We start from the raw sequence: 18185 nt of genomic DNA, 5'->3' as shown, positions 1-18185 counted from the left end.
TGTTTTAGTCGTTACAGCCTGAGTTTGCTTCACCTTTTTATTTTATTGGTGCAGGGTACGCCAGTCTGTAATGCTGGACATAGGTGGCTCTGAACTTTATTGCACAGGCACTGAGTGTTCTTTGTGTTCAAATGAAAGTGTCCTTTCAGACATCTGGGATGGAGGAGGCAGCCCTGGCATGTGGTTGAAGCTGATCTTTGGTAGCCTAGCTGAAGGAGCATTGGATCAAGGAGTCCCTGGTGTCCCTGCCTCCCGAGGTCTGGCTCCACATCCTCAGCTTTCTCCTCACTGTGCTCCTCTTTGGACTTACTACTGGACTCATCCTCTGGGGCCCGTGGAGCTGTGTCAAGATCCTCTTCCTCCGGTGGGTCCCCCCTTGCCAGTGTCAGATTGTGGAGAGCGCATCATGCGACCACGATCAGTGATATGCGCTGTGGGGAGTATTGTAGTGCTCCCGCTGAACAGTCTAGGCATTGGAAGTGCATCTCGAGAAAGTCCTCTCTACCACCGCCCTTGTGGAGGCATGACTCATTGTAATGCTTCTCGGCCTCTGCTCTTGGGTGGCGGAGAGGCGTCATGAGCCACTTCTCCAATGGGTAGCCCTTGTCACCCAGAAGCCACCCATCCAGTTGGGCTGGAGCACGAAGAACCTCAGAACCTGGGAGTGTCTCAGGATGTAAGCATTGTGGGAGCTGCCAGGGTACCTTGCACAGACTTGTAGAATCAGCATCCTGTGATCACACACTGTCTGCACGTTCATGGAGTGGAAGCCCTTCCTGTTGATGAAGGCACCCGGCTCACCCGCTGGCGTCTTGATGGCCAAATGTGTACAGTCTATAGCACCCTGGACACGGGGGAAGCCAGCAATGGCCGCAAAGCCTCTGGCTCACTCAGACTGGCTGGCCTTGTCCGTGTGGTAAAGAATAAAGGTCAGTACTCGTCTGAGCAAAGCTTCTTTCACCAGCTTGATCCAGTTGTAGGCAGCTGATTGAGAGACTCCGCACAGATCCTCCACTGACCCCTGGATAGAGCCAGAGGCTTAGAAGTTGAGGACCACTGTGACCTTCAGAGCCACTGGCGTGGGGTGTCCACCCACACAGTCGGATCTCAGGCCCAATCATCTGGCAAATGAAGGTAACGCTCTCCCTTGAAAGGCGGAGCCTCCTTCGGCATTGCACCTCAGACATATTGAGGTAGCTGCATCGCTGCCTGTAAACCCTGGCAGCAGGATAGTGGTGTCATCTGTGGCCCCTTCCACCTTGGACTTCCTGTTGGCCCTGCGCCCCTTGTGCCTGCGCCTCTCCTCCCACAGGTCCCTCCCCTGGAAGCTGCATTGGAACACCTGGCCCTCCTCTCCCTTCTGCCCCTCTCTTCCTCCTCAGAAGAGGTGCCACCAGCGGAGACCACAATCCCCATTCCCAGGGTAAGGGGAGGCTGTCTGATACCTGGAAGGACCCACATGGTCTGAATCCTCCAAGGGCCTGGCAGACAGCAATGAGTCCTGGAAATGCTAAGAATGAAACCCCGAACAGAGATGAAGCTGTCAATTACCAATAAGCAACCAGCTGCAAACTATCTCCAAAACTCCTCACTACTCACACTGGCAATGCTGCTGACCCTTTCTATCCTGCCCTTGGATGAGATTTGTGAAAATGTCAGCTGGCTCCCTGCCCATTTTGCCCATGTTACGAGCAGAAAATTGCACAGATGAGGAAAAGTGACAGACAATTGGACTGTTAAGGGCCTTAAGTGGCCACTTAATTAATGGTGGTGCCGCTCCGGCACCTGTGCGCGTCCGCCGAGCAAAATATTGCCCACTTTTTTACTCCCGATCAGGTTGGGCACACGCCTGCCCGCAAGACGAAAAATTCTGCCCCATGTGTGTCTAGATGTGTGGGTACGTACATGTGTGTTTATGTGTACACGAGTGTGCGTACATATGATGTGCATGTCTGTATGAGCTTATGTTTGTGATCTGAATGTGGTAAAGCCTGACCTCTCCTTCACTCCTCTAGAGCTTCTGAATTGCTCAGAAGGTTATCTGCCAGGTGATCCATACAATCCGGAGGGATCCAAGTTTCATTCCTGGTCTGTGTTGAAAGAGCTGAGATCAGCCAGGACAGGGATGGAGTCCTACAACTGACCTTGATGTCCTCGCAGACTTGGAAGGTGAAAATCAACCACAACTCTCCCTCTTTAGGGAAGATGCATGTCAGGATGTCAAGGTCAGGTTCAGCTGTGATTCCTTCCATGGTCAAATAGCCTACAAGTGTTCAACTGACAGGTAAAGGAAATGGCTGCTTGGGAAAGATACAAAGTGGTACCTGTGATTCAGTACCCCAGAGGAGCAGAGAAGTTGAACAAAGTTGGGAGAAGAGACAGATTGTAAGTGGGAGGTTGGTTCCACTAAGGTGGGGGACGTACCCAGGGGAAGGCTCCACCACCAGGTCTGGCATTCCAGGGACTGTCCCAGCTTTCTGTATAGCCACTAGCTCTGGGTCCAAAATAAAGAGCTCATCTTGAGCAACTTCTGTCACAAAGTGGAGATGCTCCTGAGGAGAAAAGGAAAACTGTTCATATCTTAAAATACTTCTGTCGACAATCAATTATTAATAAATGCACCTCTAATCTTTTATAGTATACTTAATTATTAACAGTCATTATTGACATTCTGTTGTTCATTAAAACTCATTTAATTATTGATAATCATTGATAATGACATCCTATAATTAATTAGTTACAAACTGCACATCACATGTAGCTACACTAACATGAAGGGTGGTTGAATTTACTAAGCCAGACCACTAGAATATTGCCGGAATGTTTCAGGAAAAGCATATACAAGAACCTGACATTGCACCTGCCTCAACCACTAACTGTAGCGTGAATTCCACGGCCTCTTTATGCTTTGTGGTGAATTAATGGCCCCGAGCTGGCATATTTGAGGGGCGGGGAGCACATAAAATAAAGTAGGTTGCCAACCTGTTACCTTCTTGCTCACCTCCAACTTGTCCCCCATTTTACAGGGCGGGGGCAGGTTAGGCGTCAGGCAACCTGCCCGCCCTTAGGCCTATCGAGGCCCTTAAGTGGCCAATTAACTTCTGCTTAAGGGCTTCATTCCACATGCGCTGCAATTTTTCGGTCTGTGGAGGAAGGCAGAAGGAAGACCACCAGCCCGGCAACTTTCACTGCACGGGTAAGAGGCGGGCAGGAAGGGGGTTACAAAGACCAGTCCTTTTGAGTGTCCATGCCCAAATGTTGAGAGAGCAGCAGACAGGATCCTCTTGAATCCTGGGCAGATTAAAAACAGTCATGGCTGGTCCAAATGCCATCTGGAAGGATTTCTGGTTGGAGAGATGCCAGCGCACTTTTAGTTTGGAGGGGTAACCCCCTAAAATTCACCGCTTTGATTACATAGAATTACACAGAGCCTACAGCACAGGTTTGGTCCAACTGATTCATGCTCCTTACGAACTTGCTCCCACCCTAATTACCTCTTCACACCCTGACCTCGTATCGCTTTATTCTCTTCTCCCTTGTATCAGGCCTGCCTTAAATACAGCAATGCCATCTGCTTTGAACACTTGATGTGGCAGCGAGTTCCACATACTCACTGCACTCTCTGTGAAGAAATTGTTCCTAAATTTCATCTTTGATCCATTGTTGGCTATTTGATATTAATGTCCCTTTTGTTCTTGATTTGCCTACAAGTGAAAACAACTTCTCCACATCAACCTCATGAGCCCCTTCATGATAATAAAGATCTCCATTTTGTCTTTTTTCTTGCAAAGAAAAGAGCCCAGCTTGCTCAATCATTCTCGAAAGCAGCATCCTCTCAGTTCTGTTTTAAATCCTTGTAAATATTTCCTACACTCTCTCCAGTGCTTCAATATTCTTTTTGTCTTGCACTGATCAGGACAGATTCACAAGAATACCAAAATAATACTAGTTTAAATTTTAGAATACTAAACAAAAGCTTAGGGGACAGCCATTCCCTGGTTCATTCCCCAGGACAATACCTTGGCCAATCAGAGTCGACCTGCCTGGTTTGAATTTAAATAAAATCTTGGTAGTTAACTGTTCCCTGGTGCATTCTCCATAGCAACGCCTCTACCAATCAGAGTCTACTTGTCAACCAATCAGCAGTCTTTTCTCATGCATTATAAATTGTTGTTCCCTTTACAATTGGTATTCTTGCAAATCTGTACTGATGAGCGTAAGATGAAATGCTTCAATAGCATGTCTCTTTTTTTCAGCAATACTTAAGTCCTCTACTACCAACCGACTATTTATATACCTGAGACAGCAGTACAACACAGACCAAATTTGGGATATCAGCAACATAGTTCAGCTCAAAGGTAAGTTAAGGACAGGAGTAAGCTATCTATTGAATTTCTCAGAGTGCTTTAGAGCCAAGGTTGTGCCAGATACATTTCCAAATGTATCGATAATGCTAAAGTGAGACATTGTCCCATGATCGAGCGAGCGTTTACGCAGGATGAGATTGAACAGATTGGTAGTAGGGTTACTAATTTATGCCATGCCCTACACTGCGCTTGGTCTGAAGTGCACCAAATTCCTTTCATTTTTCGATTTGATCAGCTTGTGCTGCTGTATTGTCTCAATAGACGACAGCACCATAAACAATACCAACAAGGCCAAGCCAGACATACATATCAGTAAAACAGACAAAGGAACTAAAATAATCATCCTTAACAAACATGACTATATCAATAAAATGCATGCTGTTCTTAATGACAGATCGAAATTCGTATCCATTGGACCTGCGGCTAAGCATGACCAGACAGCCCTGCTTGAAAACAAGTTACAAAAATGCTTGTTGGACTTGTGCAAGAGTAGAGAGCTGTCTGGTGGGATATATAATAGGATTCGTCCTCATGGTTCACTGCGTCTGCGTATGCATGGGCTGCCCAAGACACATAAGTGATGTTCCTTTACATCCTATTCTATCCATGATGGGTTCTGCATAACATGAATCGGCCAAATGGTTTTACGAGTTGCTACAACCAGTCCTGAGCAAGTTTTCCACATACACGATGAAGGATTCCTTCACTTTTGCGAAGACAATGCAGGACTTGCATATCGCAGCAATGTCCATGTGCTCGTTCGACATTGCTAGCCTATTCACCAATGTACCACTCAAGGAAGCTATAGACATTTGCACCATGTCTCTATATCATGGTGATCTAGACACACCATCATTGCGTGAATCAGTATTTGTTGAACTTATGAACTCAGCAGCTCACACAGTTGACACCTGGAATGCCCAAACAGTGGCTGTTGCCATGGGATCCCCTCTAGGACCAGTTCTCACTAACATCTTTGTCTGTTTCCACAAGAAATATGTCTTTGATGGAATGACCCCTAACCTCCAACCCCTTGCATATTTCTGATACATGTATGATACATTTGCTATGTTTGAATCCACAGCTGCATGTAAGAATTTCCTTATACACCTTAATGGGCTCCAACCTGCGCTCAAATTCACCTTTGAAATAGAGCAGTTCAATGAGCTCCCTTTCCTCGATGTGATATTTGAGATATCTGCCAGTGGATGCTCTACAACTCTCTACCACAAGCCCAACTTCACCAGTTAATATACACATTGGGATTCCTACAGTTCCACATGCTATAAGATTGGCCTTATCAGTAAAAAGGGCCTGAGCCATTTGCTCACTGTGCAAACTTGATGCTGAAATAGGGGGCATCAAAGACATCCTGCAGGATAATGGCTACCCTGATCAGATATTGCTCACTGTATATCCCGCAAACTCATGAATGGGCCTAAGACCTCTACTTTCGGTCCTGAAAAGTGCCCAGTCTACCTCAGATTACCCTGGAAGGTAAACAATTTGAGCAACAGGTGAAGCTAGCTGCTACTATGCAGTAGCAACACAAGTGCTATTTGCCACTAACAGGATGCTACCGTCAAGCCAAAAAGACGTTCTGCCTACACAAATTAGTAATATGGTATATGCATTTTGGTGCCGGTGTGATGCCAGGTATGTAGGCCATATGTCTCAATGACTGATGGATCGTATCAAACTGCACGTCCCTTTGGCTGTTCATAACAGGCAAAGGACTGACCGTACCCAATCAGCCCATGCTTGCAAAACTCAAAACGTGGTGTCCAATATTAGATGTGATTCCACAGTTGGACAGCACTTGCTAAACAATCCTGATTGTGCTAAGAATCACTCTGACAACTAACTTAAGGTGATCTGTTGGGCCCGCAGTGTGGCTCACTTGCATGTGCTAGAAGCTACATACATTCAGACACAGGGCTCTGTCCTCTGCAAACAGAAGGAACATGTCCATGTATGTGCCTTTTTCAACTAAACATTAGCTTGGGGGCAGCCATGCCTTGATTCATCCCCATGGCAATGCCTTGACCAATCAGAGTTGACCGGCCTGCTTTGAATTTAAACAAAAGCTTGGCAGTTAACTATTCCCTGGTGCATTCTCCATAGTAATGCATCTACCAATCAAAGTCTCCTGCCAAACAATCAGCATTCTCTTCTCATTCAGTATAAATTGTTGTTCCCTTTACAGTTGGTATTTCTTGTGAGTCTGTCTTAAGTGCAAGACAAAGCTTTGACAGCATGTCCCTTTTTTCAGCAGTACTCAAATTCTCTACTACCAAACGATTATTGCTATTCCTTTTGTGAAATGGAGACCAGAACTGAGCACAGTATACTCTGTGTAAAAAGGTTTCTCTTGTCTCTGTTCTAAATTACTCATATTTAATCTTGTTCTCAACACGTCAGCTACTGGAAACCATTTGGTGGTAGAATTTCTGGTTGGTTGTGCTAATTCTTTCGACATCATTTGCCTTAAATTGGCGTAACTTGTGCGAAAGATTCTGGAATTTTAAGCACAAATTATGTCGAGCGCCAATCGATTTTCCACTAGTTTAAAACATGGTGCTAGAAGCCAGTCCTGCTCTCAACCCCATCATTGGGAATTCCCGTTGATTGTGTTCGTTTGTGGCCTTCAAGGAGGATCCAAACATTGAAAATACTTTTGGTGTGCGTCTGCTAGCACAGACACAATGGGCCAAGTGGCCTCTTCCTGTGCCGGAAACTTTCTATGGTTCTATGGACACTGGCAGGTCTGTTTCAAAACCTTTTCAAAATAACTTATTTTTACATTTACTAACAAACTGACAATTGCACACCAATATAACTGTCAAATGATCCTGTCTATTTTTAAAAGTCATTATTAGTCATTTAAAATCTGGTGGTGAAGTGACACTGTGATTGAAATGTTTACCTTTTTTTGATAAACCTATTTTCAGCTGTATTAATAAAACTTTATCAAATAACCAGTCTTAAATACATCAAGGAATAATTTTAAAGCAATTTTTAAAAATTATGTTTTAAAAAGCTGCCAGGCAAATTTGTGTTTGGTGATATGCGAATGAGTTTGAACAGCAACTCAGGAGAAACAAGACCTCTCAAAATGGCTGCAATTTGTGCCTGGATGGTCGATTGTGCTCAAAGTGAAAACTCTAGCCCTGGCCCATAACTTCCAAGCTCCAGGACGGTGTATCTGGAGGGGCGGGGGTTACCCCAAAGATACACTGGGGAACTACCCACCTCCCACCACCCGCTGGACATTCCCAGGTGGAGATTCCACGGCAATTGCCCGAGAACTTCAAACTTCCCCTTAGCAATTGTCCTGCACTGGGCATCATCCAAAAAATGTGATTTAAATCGCAAACTTCGGATGGTTCCGACTCGGTTACACCAATAGCTACCCAGAAATAGTTAGCACTATACCACTTCTAACTTCTGGGTAACTACTGTACTTACTCACCCCCATGAGATGCCCAACTAATTCCTACCCTCCCCCCCCCCAAACACTCCCTGAACCCCCAGGGGACCTCCCCTTCCACACAGGACCACCCCAAACCCCCACAGACCCCCCCCCACACCCAAATCCCCACCCAAACCCCGCCAATTGCCCCCCCCCCCCCCCCCAAAGTCCTACCCACTTACCTTACAAACCTACCTGCTCCCTGGCTTGAAAGTGGCTGGACCTTTAAACTTACCTGATTTACAGAAGCCAGTGCCATAATAAAGGGGGCATAGCTTCCTTAACTCCTACTCTCCAGCCCTGTACTGAAGGCCTCAGGAGTGCGCTGCCCTACATAGTTCCTTCCTGGCCTGAGTCGGAAGGTCGTGTAGGAAAGGATCGCCTGGATTTTGAGGTAGGAATGTAGGAGCGGAGTGGCAATCTGACTCTGATTGCCACTCCATGATAGTTCAGGCTCAAATGTCTTTACAGATAAGACTCAGTCCTTGTGATCTCTAGGAATGGTTACTGAAGGACTTGGTGAGGAACTTTCCTCCCTTGACTCTAAGCTTTTTTCTCCCCTCCCAAGAGATTACATGACTATGGGGTGGGTGAAGGACAGTGGGGGAACAGGGTAGGAAGTCATGATTTTCTAGCCATTGTGATTGGTGGGGAAGCTCTGATGGTCCAGCTGTCTTAAATTGCTCACTGATTTTACAAGTTTGTATGCTGGTTTCAATACAATGCTTATTGCAAATATCCAATTATATTACTGTGGTTTATGTGCTAATTCATCTTTGACTGGATGGTAAAGTGACATTTAATATGACTCCTCCTCACTCAGGTACCATACCATTAGAGGGTGTTGAGATGCTTGGAATTGGTCCATGATTATGCTTGGCAAAGTACTGCAGTGGTTTGCCGTTGGCTTCTGTAGTATGGCTGACCAGGAAATTCTCCTGCTCTTGCCATCAGCTATATTGGAAGGATTTACAAGCTGATAATCAACCTGTTTGGTATTATAAACACACCTTCCAAAGCCATCAAGTCCTGAAGTGGGACTTGAATCCAGAGCTTCTGGCCTAGAGGTAAGGATGCTACTCACTGTGCCACAAGACCCTCTACTTCTTTCATGGGATGTGGGCAATCTACTTCTTTCCAAAGCATAATGAAACCATCTGGAATGATTCGATAAATCCAGTAGCTAAAAGCATTTGTAGACACGGATTCACTGGTCGCTTCTTGGGCACTTCACTGAACTGTTACTTAGATCTCCAGGCAAGGATAGACACTCGGGAAGATTTCACTACAGGGATCAGCAATATGAGCCCAACCAATCTAGGGTGAGAGGACTGAAAAAGACCGAAAATGTAATAGTTGACATAGTTGTTATAGAGCTTATGCAGATTTGAAGCAAAGCCTAAAACAAACTGAATATTAACATCTTGCAGCAGACAACAAGGTAGAGGAGGAAAAATTATGTCAACAAGATCTCATGAAGTGATTGACAAAGGATTGAAGATAATGGCTGAACAAAGGTAAGAGAATAAGAATTACAACTAGAGTTTTACGACAAGAGAGAATGGCACAAAGTGATTGGACAGAGAGAGAGAGAGAGAGAACAATGAAGAGACACCCTGAGACCAGTCATTTTGAGATCATTGACAACGAATAGAGAGAACTGCAATCAGTGAAGACCAGTTAGGCAGAGAAAGGGCATCACCATGAGAAAGACTGGTAGGTGAGAGTCTAGATTATTCAGCCCATCACTAGAATTAATTCAATTAAATATAATATAATTCCAAATATCATTGGGAGAAAATATAAATACTTTCACTTCAGCTTTTGAGCTGTTAGGAAATCAAGATAAGTAGAGGAAAGATGTCTGGACTTAATAGTTTATTTATTTATTCTTTCATGGGATGTGGGCATCGCTGGCAAGACCAGTGTTTGTTGCCCAGTCCTAATTGCCCTTGAACTGAGTGGCTTGTTAGGCCATTTCAGAGGGCAGTTAAGAGTCACCATTGCTGTTGATCTGGAGTCACGTGTAGGCCAGAGCAGGTCAGCAGATTTCCTTCCCTAAAGGACGTTAGTGAACCAGATGGGTTTTTACGACAATTGACAATGCTTTCATGGTCACCATTACTGAGACTAGCTTTTCAATTCCAGATTTTATTAATTGAATTCAAATTCCACCAGCTGCCACAATGGGATTTGAACCCATACCCCCAGAACTTTAGCCTGGACCTCTGGATTTCTAGCCCAGTGACATTACCACTATGGCACCGTCTCCCCATCTCCCCAGTTTATGGTAACTTAATGATGGTAACCTCCACTTAATGGTAAATCACTTGTGGCTTTTTCCTAGTCTTAATCTTATGGACAACATTAGTTTTGAAACTGTAAACCGTGATATTTAGCATCAATGACTTATGACAATGAAGCATTCAGGCAGAAGAATAAGAAAGTGAAGGAAGTTTCAGAGTTAAATTAATTCCAGTTGGAAAGTGAAACAGAAGATGAGAATGGTCTTTGGCATCCGATGTTAATGGCTCAATTGCTGGAAATATCCTCCTGATCTGGCTGGTCAACCCAAAGACTGAATGGCCAACTGCTCCAAAACAGTAAGAGCACCAGCCATAGCAATGAGCTCAGCTCACACTGTTCCTGAGACAACGCTCGGGTTCCCAGGTGCGTGTTGTCCATAAGATTAAGACTAGGAAAAAGCCACAAGTAATTCCTGCTATCACAGAGATGTGAGCCACAAAAGATTCTGTGAGAAAGTCAAAGTTTCCCTAAACAATATCCCCCAAAAAGCAACTAATCTGGAACTTGAGTACCAAAAGTTAACAGAGACTCAGCAGACACTCTGCACTAAAGGCTGCTTAAGCTCAAACAATTTGGGGCATCAGGGGTACACAGTCTCAAACAATAGGGTACAATAGCTACAAGATCAAACTTCTGACCTAACATTGCACACCAAAAAGGAATTATTAACGGTGGGTCATAATATAGCACCTCAGACCAGCATCAGCTGCTTCAACAACAACTTGAAGCTGCATGTGCCTGTAATGTAAGGATGTCTACTGACATGTCCAAAGTGGGTGTAGGAAATGCAATTTGATGCTAAACCAGGAAGAAAAAGATGAGAGGCTGGAACTGAAAGGAACACTGCCAGACCAGGGTCCACGGTCATTGCAGGTGGTATTGGCTGATAAAGAAGATGAAATCCTGTGGTTTGAAGTAATTTATTGTGAGCTAAATGCTTTGATGAAGGTTGAATCATTCCTAATTCACAGAGGAGATCCTGGAGAAGCTGTGAGTACCAAGTATCTGGCAATTCCAGGACTGACCAAAGGTTTTCAGTGGGTGCCACTCAGTGCAGAGGCACAGTGACAGGGCTATACACACTGGTACAGTTAAACCTTCCAGATTGAAAAGTGCACTTGCCACTTTCCAACAGTTTAGGGAACTAGGGCCTGAATTTTTAGTGTGGCGTGGGAGTGCGATCAGCGGGCTCAGAAGCAGATGTGAAATCCGATTCCGCCCATGATCGGTTCCTCACCTTGATTTCACACTGGCTGGCCAATTAACTGCTGGCCAGCATGAAATTCGCGGGGACACACGCTCAGAGTTGCTGGCGGGGGTGGGCGCTAGGGCCAATGAGGGTGCGGGCGGGGGAGTTAAAAGTTACTAGGGAGCTCCCTGAAGGCTGGCAATAGGTGTTCAGGAGCCTCAGGGAGCTGCATGGACATTCTGTGGGTTTCACTGCATCAGGAAGGCATTCTGGTGTTACAGACAGTGTTACGGCACATGAATCTGTAGCCCATTGCCAGACGGGATGGAAATGCCCATAGCCAGTCTGTCCCCAGTTTCCAGATGACTGCCTACGGGTTCTTCTGGAGGCAGTGAGTGCCCACCGCAAGATTTTGCTGCTGCGAGATGGTAAGAGGAGGGCACCTCGCCAAACCAAGAAGGCCTGTATGGAGGTGGCAGCCCAGGTGAACGGGCATGATGTCGTTCACTGGACACGGAACCAGTGCAGGAAAAGGTTCAATGATCTTCTATGCTCTGCTAGGGTGAGTACTGACTCCATTTGGAACTGTGGATAGATGTCTTTGTGGGTGGCAGGACTTGGTGCTCATGGCTATGAAATGCAGAGACTCAAATGGCACATATCCCTGTGCCTTGAAAGACTAAATAACTGGACTGGATGGCTGGCATGTATGTAAAGGTGAGGTAGGGCAATGTGATGGGCACCTGAACCTGTGTCTCTGTGGGAGGAGGCTGGTATGTTCTGACATGTAGACAGGGGACTCCTGTTCTCCCTACTGGAGAACAGGAGTCATAATGTGCAGGAGTGAGGACAAACGGGTGGTGGAGTGCCAAACCTCCTTATTTTAACTCCAGTGGGGGAGGAAGCTCTGGAAATGGCATGTGACCATGGAGCCAGGTCCAATGGTCATGGAGGGACAGGGGTCTTGGAGGAGAGTAAGAGTCCAGACGACAGCGGAGAGAGTGGGGGAGGGTGCAAGAAATGTAGGGCAGTGGCTGTTAGACTGATGTGTAATCCAATTGTCTCCATTGCTTGTCCATTCACAACATCTTTCTGAGGCATATGTCCATTGTGAAAAGCAACCAGAGTGCATGTACTGTGACTTTGAAATGATGTTCGCGACTGACATTCTCTCTTCCTCCCTCAGATGCCCCATTGTCAAGCCACCACAGAGACCCCGAGGAACCTCCCTCGACCCTCGAGGAGGAGCAGATTCACCCACGTCACATCCTTTCTCCGAACCAAACACCAGCGCAGATACAGGCATCTCGGTGGGCATTAGCATCTTGGATCAGATGGTAGTGCCCAGTGTTGAGGGCACATCACACTCGCCTGAGGACCTGGCGGAGGCAGATCGCCCAGGGTGCCGGCAGTCAGAGGATTGCTGGAGACCAGGACCATGCTGAGTCCGAGGCAGATAATGGGCCTCTGGAGTTGTCCATCAGGCAGGCGGCAGATACTGGATGTCCAGTAGGATGTGCATGAAGATCTGGCAGAGATCCCTGAGGGTATGCGTGCCATGGTCTCTGTTTTGGAGGAGTCCATGTGGAGGAGTCCATGTCCTGTGTTGACCTGGAGCTCCCAGTGCACTGCTTCTTCCATTGACAGAGTGCTGACTCACATGGAGAGGCAGCGTCAGGAACTCCAATCAGGGGTTTCTAGGCTGCGCTCCGACCTGCAAGTCGACACACTGGCGGTGAGCTCAGCAGGTCACTGTCAGTGTGATATATGGATGAGGCACCTAGTAACTCTGCCAGCTCCCCATCCATCTTTGGTGAGCAGGGAGGTTCAAACCAACCTCATGTTGGAGGACGAGCTGCAGCTCACATCTGGGGGCTCCTCTAAGGACGCCCTGGATGGTGGCAGCAGCTCCTCCACCCTTCTGCCAGTGACGGTCGTTTCTGATGTGACCACGACAACCAAGGAGTGCCCAGCCATGGTGCTGGACACTCCCTGCCAGACAGGGCCAGCACAGGCTCTGCCAGCAGAGGACGGTCATCAAGACCGACAGGACATCAGAGTCAGCAGGCTGCCTCCAACCCAGCTGCCAGTGAGGGCAGCGTGGTGGGGGTGTTGGGGGAACAACAAAACAGAGGACTCACAACAGAAGTTTAAGTCACTGTGATCACAAAAGGGTTGTCACGGGTGATTTATGTTTTGTTGGCACGTGAGCACTGGTTAATTTGTAAATTTGGCTTCATTATAAAAATGTCTCATTATGTGCAATGGCCTTAGTGTGCCTCATGCTTTCAATAGGGAATAGGCCTGGGAGTCAGGCTCAGAGTGTGACACAGAGGAAGGGCTGCAAACTTTACTTCAGAGGTCGGTCCTTGACTTAGGATGACAGGATTGCCTCATCAGGAAAGATCTTTAAGGTGGTGTCACCCTTGTCCTCACCTTGGCTCCCTGGTTTGGATGTCTATCTGAAAGTCCTCTCAATCAAGGCCTCCGTGGTCTTCCTGCCTCCCATAAGGATCCTCACCCTGAGACTCCTCCTCAGACCCAACACTTGAGTCGTCCTCTGTTGCCTGTTGAGCAGCTGTCTTCATCCTCCAATGGGTACCCCTTTGACAGAGCCAGATTGTGCAACAGGCAGCAACAATAAGGGATATGCACTCAGGAGGATATTGAAGTGATCTCCCTGAGCGGTCCAGGCAGCGGAACCTCATCTTGAGTAGGCCTCTGGTCCTCTCGATTACTGCCCTTGTGGAGGCATGACTGTGATTATAGCTCTCCTCAGCTTCTGTCCTTGGGTATCTCAGTGGGGTCACAAGCACCTTTGCAGCAGAATTCTTTGTACCCCAGGAGCCAACCAAGCGAGCTGCAGCCACCAAGAGCCTTCACACCAGGGTGTGACAGAGGATGTAGGCATTATGACAGCTTCCAGGATACCTGGTATAGACTTGCAGTATCTGGCTCTCGTGGTCACACACAATCTGCACATTAAGGAGTGGAAGCCCTTTTCTATTGACAAAGGCACCCAGCTCCCCCACTGGCACCTTTATGGCTACATTTGTGTAGTCAATGCTCCCTGGATGCAGGGGAAATCCTGCACTTGCAGTGAAGCCTCAGGCTCACTCAGCCTGGCTGGCTTTGGCGGTCTGGAAGTGAATGAAGGTACTGACCCTTTGTAACAGAGTGTCGGTGACCAGCTTGATGCAGTTGTGGGCAGCCAATTTGGTGACACCACATGCCCCCTGGAAAGGACCTGTGGCATAAAAGTTCAGGGCCACTGTCACCTTAAGAGCCACTGGTATAGGGTGGCTACCTACACAGTTGGAGGCGAACTCTGGACCAATCATCTGGCATACGGAGTTGACAGTCTCCCTGGAGAGGTGTAGCTTTCTTTGGCACTGAACCTCAGACATGTCCAGCTAGCAGAAGTGTTGCCTGATGGGTAATGGTGCCTTCTCTAGGCCCTTCTGCTTTGCGCTTCCTGCTTGCCCAGCATCCCTTCTGGCTGCCCCTCCCAATCCATGGGTCCCACTCTGGGATGCTGCCTGCGGGCAACTGGGCTCCTCTCCCTTCTGGCCCTCCCTGAGGAGGTCTTTCCAGCAGATTACACATGCCTCATTTTGAACAGATGATTGCACTGAAGGGGCCTCTCAGCAGAAAGCCTCTGCAAATGTTGAGAAATCTCAACCAGGTGAAGCCAAACCAGAAGTTTCTGGAGGTTCACCTTGCTTGCTTGCTTTTGTTCTCTATGCCTATATTTAAAAAGCCTAGGATCCTGTACCGCTTTTAACCACTTTCTCAACCTGTCCTGCCACATTCAATGATTTGTTCACATATACCCCCAAGGTCTCTGCTCCTGTAACCCTTTTGAATTATACCCTTTATTTTCTATTGCCCCTCTGTATTCTTGCAACCAAAATATATCACTTCACACTTCTCTGGATTAACTTTCATCTGTCATGTGTCTGCCCATTCCACCAGCCTCTCTATCTCTGGACGTCTATCATTATCCTCCTCAAAGTTCGCAATACTTTCGAGTTTTGTGTCATCTGCAAATTTTGAAATTGTTCCCTGTACTCCCAAGTCTAGGTCAAGGTCATTAATATAGAACAAGGAAAGCAGGTCCTAGTAATGATCCCAGGGGAACACCTTCCTCCAGACTTATAAACAACCCTGCTTCCTGTCACTCAGCTAACTTCACATCCATGCTGCAACTGTCCCTGTTATTCAACAACAAAAACAAAAATTGCTGGAAAAACTCAGCAGGTCTGACAGCATCTGTGGAGAGAAAGATTTAACTAACTTGCTTAAATTGTTTGAGGTAACATGGAGGGTTAATAAGGTTAACGTAGTGTATATGGATTTCTAAAGGATGTTTGATAAAGTGCCTCATAACAGGTTTGTTGGCAAAGCCTTTTATTCCATGGGCTTTAACTTTGCCAACAAACCTGTTATAAGGCACTTTATCAAACATCCTTTAGAAATCCATATACACTACGAGGGTTGCGCTGGTAGAGTGAGAAAAGGAAAGACTGGAGGAGGTGCAAGTGGAGCATTAATGCTAGCACGGACTGACTGGGCTGAACGGCTTATTTCTGTGCTGTATATCCTAAATAAACAACTGCTGCCTGGCCAGACAGTCTGGCCTTGTTATGAAGTGAGAGTTATACAAGACCTCTGCTGTCAAAGCACCATCACGTGATCTTACAATCACAGCCACCAGCTCTGATCCTGGCACTGTGTGAGCTTTAAACGGTAGCGTAAAGTCAGAATCTGCACCTGGTGCATCACCGGGTACAAATGCTCTATAGTCAGGCCAGAGAGAAAGGAAAATTTGTGGACCAGCTCATTGTGGGTGAGGTTGCAGATGAGTCTTGCTTCAGGGAACTTGAGGACTTTGACGTGGCAGCCAACAGAATAATGCTGATGAGGATGCACACTGAGCTTCTTAGTGCATTGCCAGGCCTGTCAGTCAGCCTTTTGTCACTGACAAGGAGCATGGAGGAGTCCATTTCCAATGTGACAAGAGTACATCATGCAGAACTTGCAGCCCATCCTTTGTGTTGTAATATGCCTTTAAGAGGATACATGTGTCTGTACATCGCGAGAAGGGAAATGATGTGTGTATTCTGTGTTCCAGCTTTAGTTTCACTTTTGCTTTCAGCAGCAGAGTAGACACCACAGCTCTAAATGACTCCAGGCTTTATAACAATGTAAGACTGTTCTGATGTGCTCAGTCTTAATGATTGAACCCACAAAGTGTTAACCTAATCCCTCCCAACTCCCCAAATCTTGTCCACCATCTACAAGGCACAAGTCAGGAGTGTGATGGAATACTCTCCACTTGCCTGGATGAGTGCAGCTCCCACAACACTCAAGAAGCTCGACACCGTCCAGGACAAAGCAGCCCACTTGATTGGCACCACATCCACAAACATTCACTCCCTCCACCACCAACGCACAGTAGCAGCAGTGCATACCATCTACAAGATACACTGCAGGAACTCATCAAGGCTCCTTCCAAACCCACGACTGCTACCATCTAGAAGGACAAGGGCAGCAGATAGATGGGAATATCACTACCTGTAACTACCCCTCCAAGCTACTCACCACCCTGACTTGGAAATATATCACCTTTCCTTCACTGTCGCTGGGTCAAAGTCTTCCTAACAGCACTGTGGGTGTACCTACACCATAGGGACTGCAGCGGTTCAAAAAGGCAGCTCACCACCGCCTTCTCGAGGGCAATTAGGGATGAGCAATAAATGCTGGCCTAGTCAGCGATGCCCATGTCTCGTGAATGAATAAAAAAAAAATGCCATCATGGTCTTGATCCCTCTCCATGTCAGTAGCATCTTTGGCCATTACAATCACCCCCACACCTCGCCCAGCTTTCTTTCCCCTGTCACCAGCCTCTTGAGCATTACTTACTTAGTCTGACCGCTAGAAAACTGTGGCTTCTGATGCTTTGTTTTAACACTCTGGAATTCCCATATCTAAACCTTTCGACTCCTACTCATTTAACAGCATCAATTTGGTGAAGCTTTTGGCCAGCCTGCTAACATTTCCTTCTCCTGGTGTTGTTTTTGTTTCCTGTTCTGCACCTCTGTGATGTTTCTTTGGCGTTATAAAGGCGTTATATAAATCCAATTTGTTGCTTAACATAGTGACTGTCATACGTCTTGAGCACCATGCTAAACCAGTTGCAGTGGGCCACTGTTTAATGATTGAAACTGGTTTAATAAATGTTGTTCAAAGCACAAAAGAGGTTGTGAATTATTTGTTGTAAAATGATCCTTTCATGCTCTCCAGATAGCTCAGAGCGATAGGAATTGTATGAATGATATCAAAAAACAAGTGACATTAAGGTGGGGGCATTGCTAGTTCTCGTCTCATACCTGGGCTCTGTCAATGCGGTAAAACCGGTCCAAAGATGTTGCTGCAGAGACAGAAAGAAGGGAAAATGAATGTGAAACATACCGTCAAAGGTACAAGTGATATTAACTTGAGAAAATAAACTGAAGCTTAGCAGATAGAATTAATTGAGAGAATTATTAATATGGCAACCAAAGAGACAGGAACCAAATAAAGACCATGAGTCAAAGGGAGAACAGGTACCAAGGAAAAATCAATGAAAAACAACCGGGAGACACAAACTAAGGGAACTCTTTCCCTTAAAAACACTGAGCTGCCAAAATTACTTTGGCTGGATTTGTTCTCTTCAATACAAACAGGTTGGAGGGGGCAAGTGGGGTGTTGGGGGGGGGCAGGGGGGAGGGGGAGAAATAGGACAAAGGATTAGCCTTTTCTTTATTCTTTTACAGGACGTGGGTGTCGGCATTTATTGCCCATCCCT

At 46.5% G+C, this 18185-nt stretch overlaps 1 protein-coding gene across 1 annotated transcript in view; it reads right to left on the bottom strand.

The window, feature by feature from the left end:
* The window catches only part of LOC144696333 (diacylglycerol kinase iota-like), an 864725-nt gene that overhangs the window by 29912 nt on the left and 816628 nt on the right, over nt 1-18185 (bottom strand). The window contains 2 exon segments of the mRNA XM_078567549.1: nt 2325-2552; nt 17728-17768. Of these exon segments, the coding sequence (XP_078423675.1) occupies nt 2325-2552; nt 17728-17768 (269 nt within the window).

The sequence above is a fragment of the Cetorhinus maximus genome, chromosome 22 (genome assembly GCF_964194155.1).
Source record: "Cetorhinus maximus chromosome 22, sCetMax3.hap1.1, whole genome shotgun sequence".
NCBI lineage: Eukaryota > Metazoa > Chordata > Chondrichthyes > Lamniformes > Cetorhinidae > Cetorhinus > Cetorhinus maximus.
Note: the sequence above shows the minus strand (reverse complement) of the source record. Positions and strands in the feature narration are given on the sequence as shown.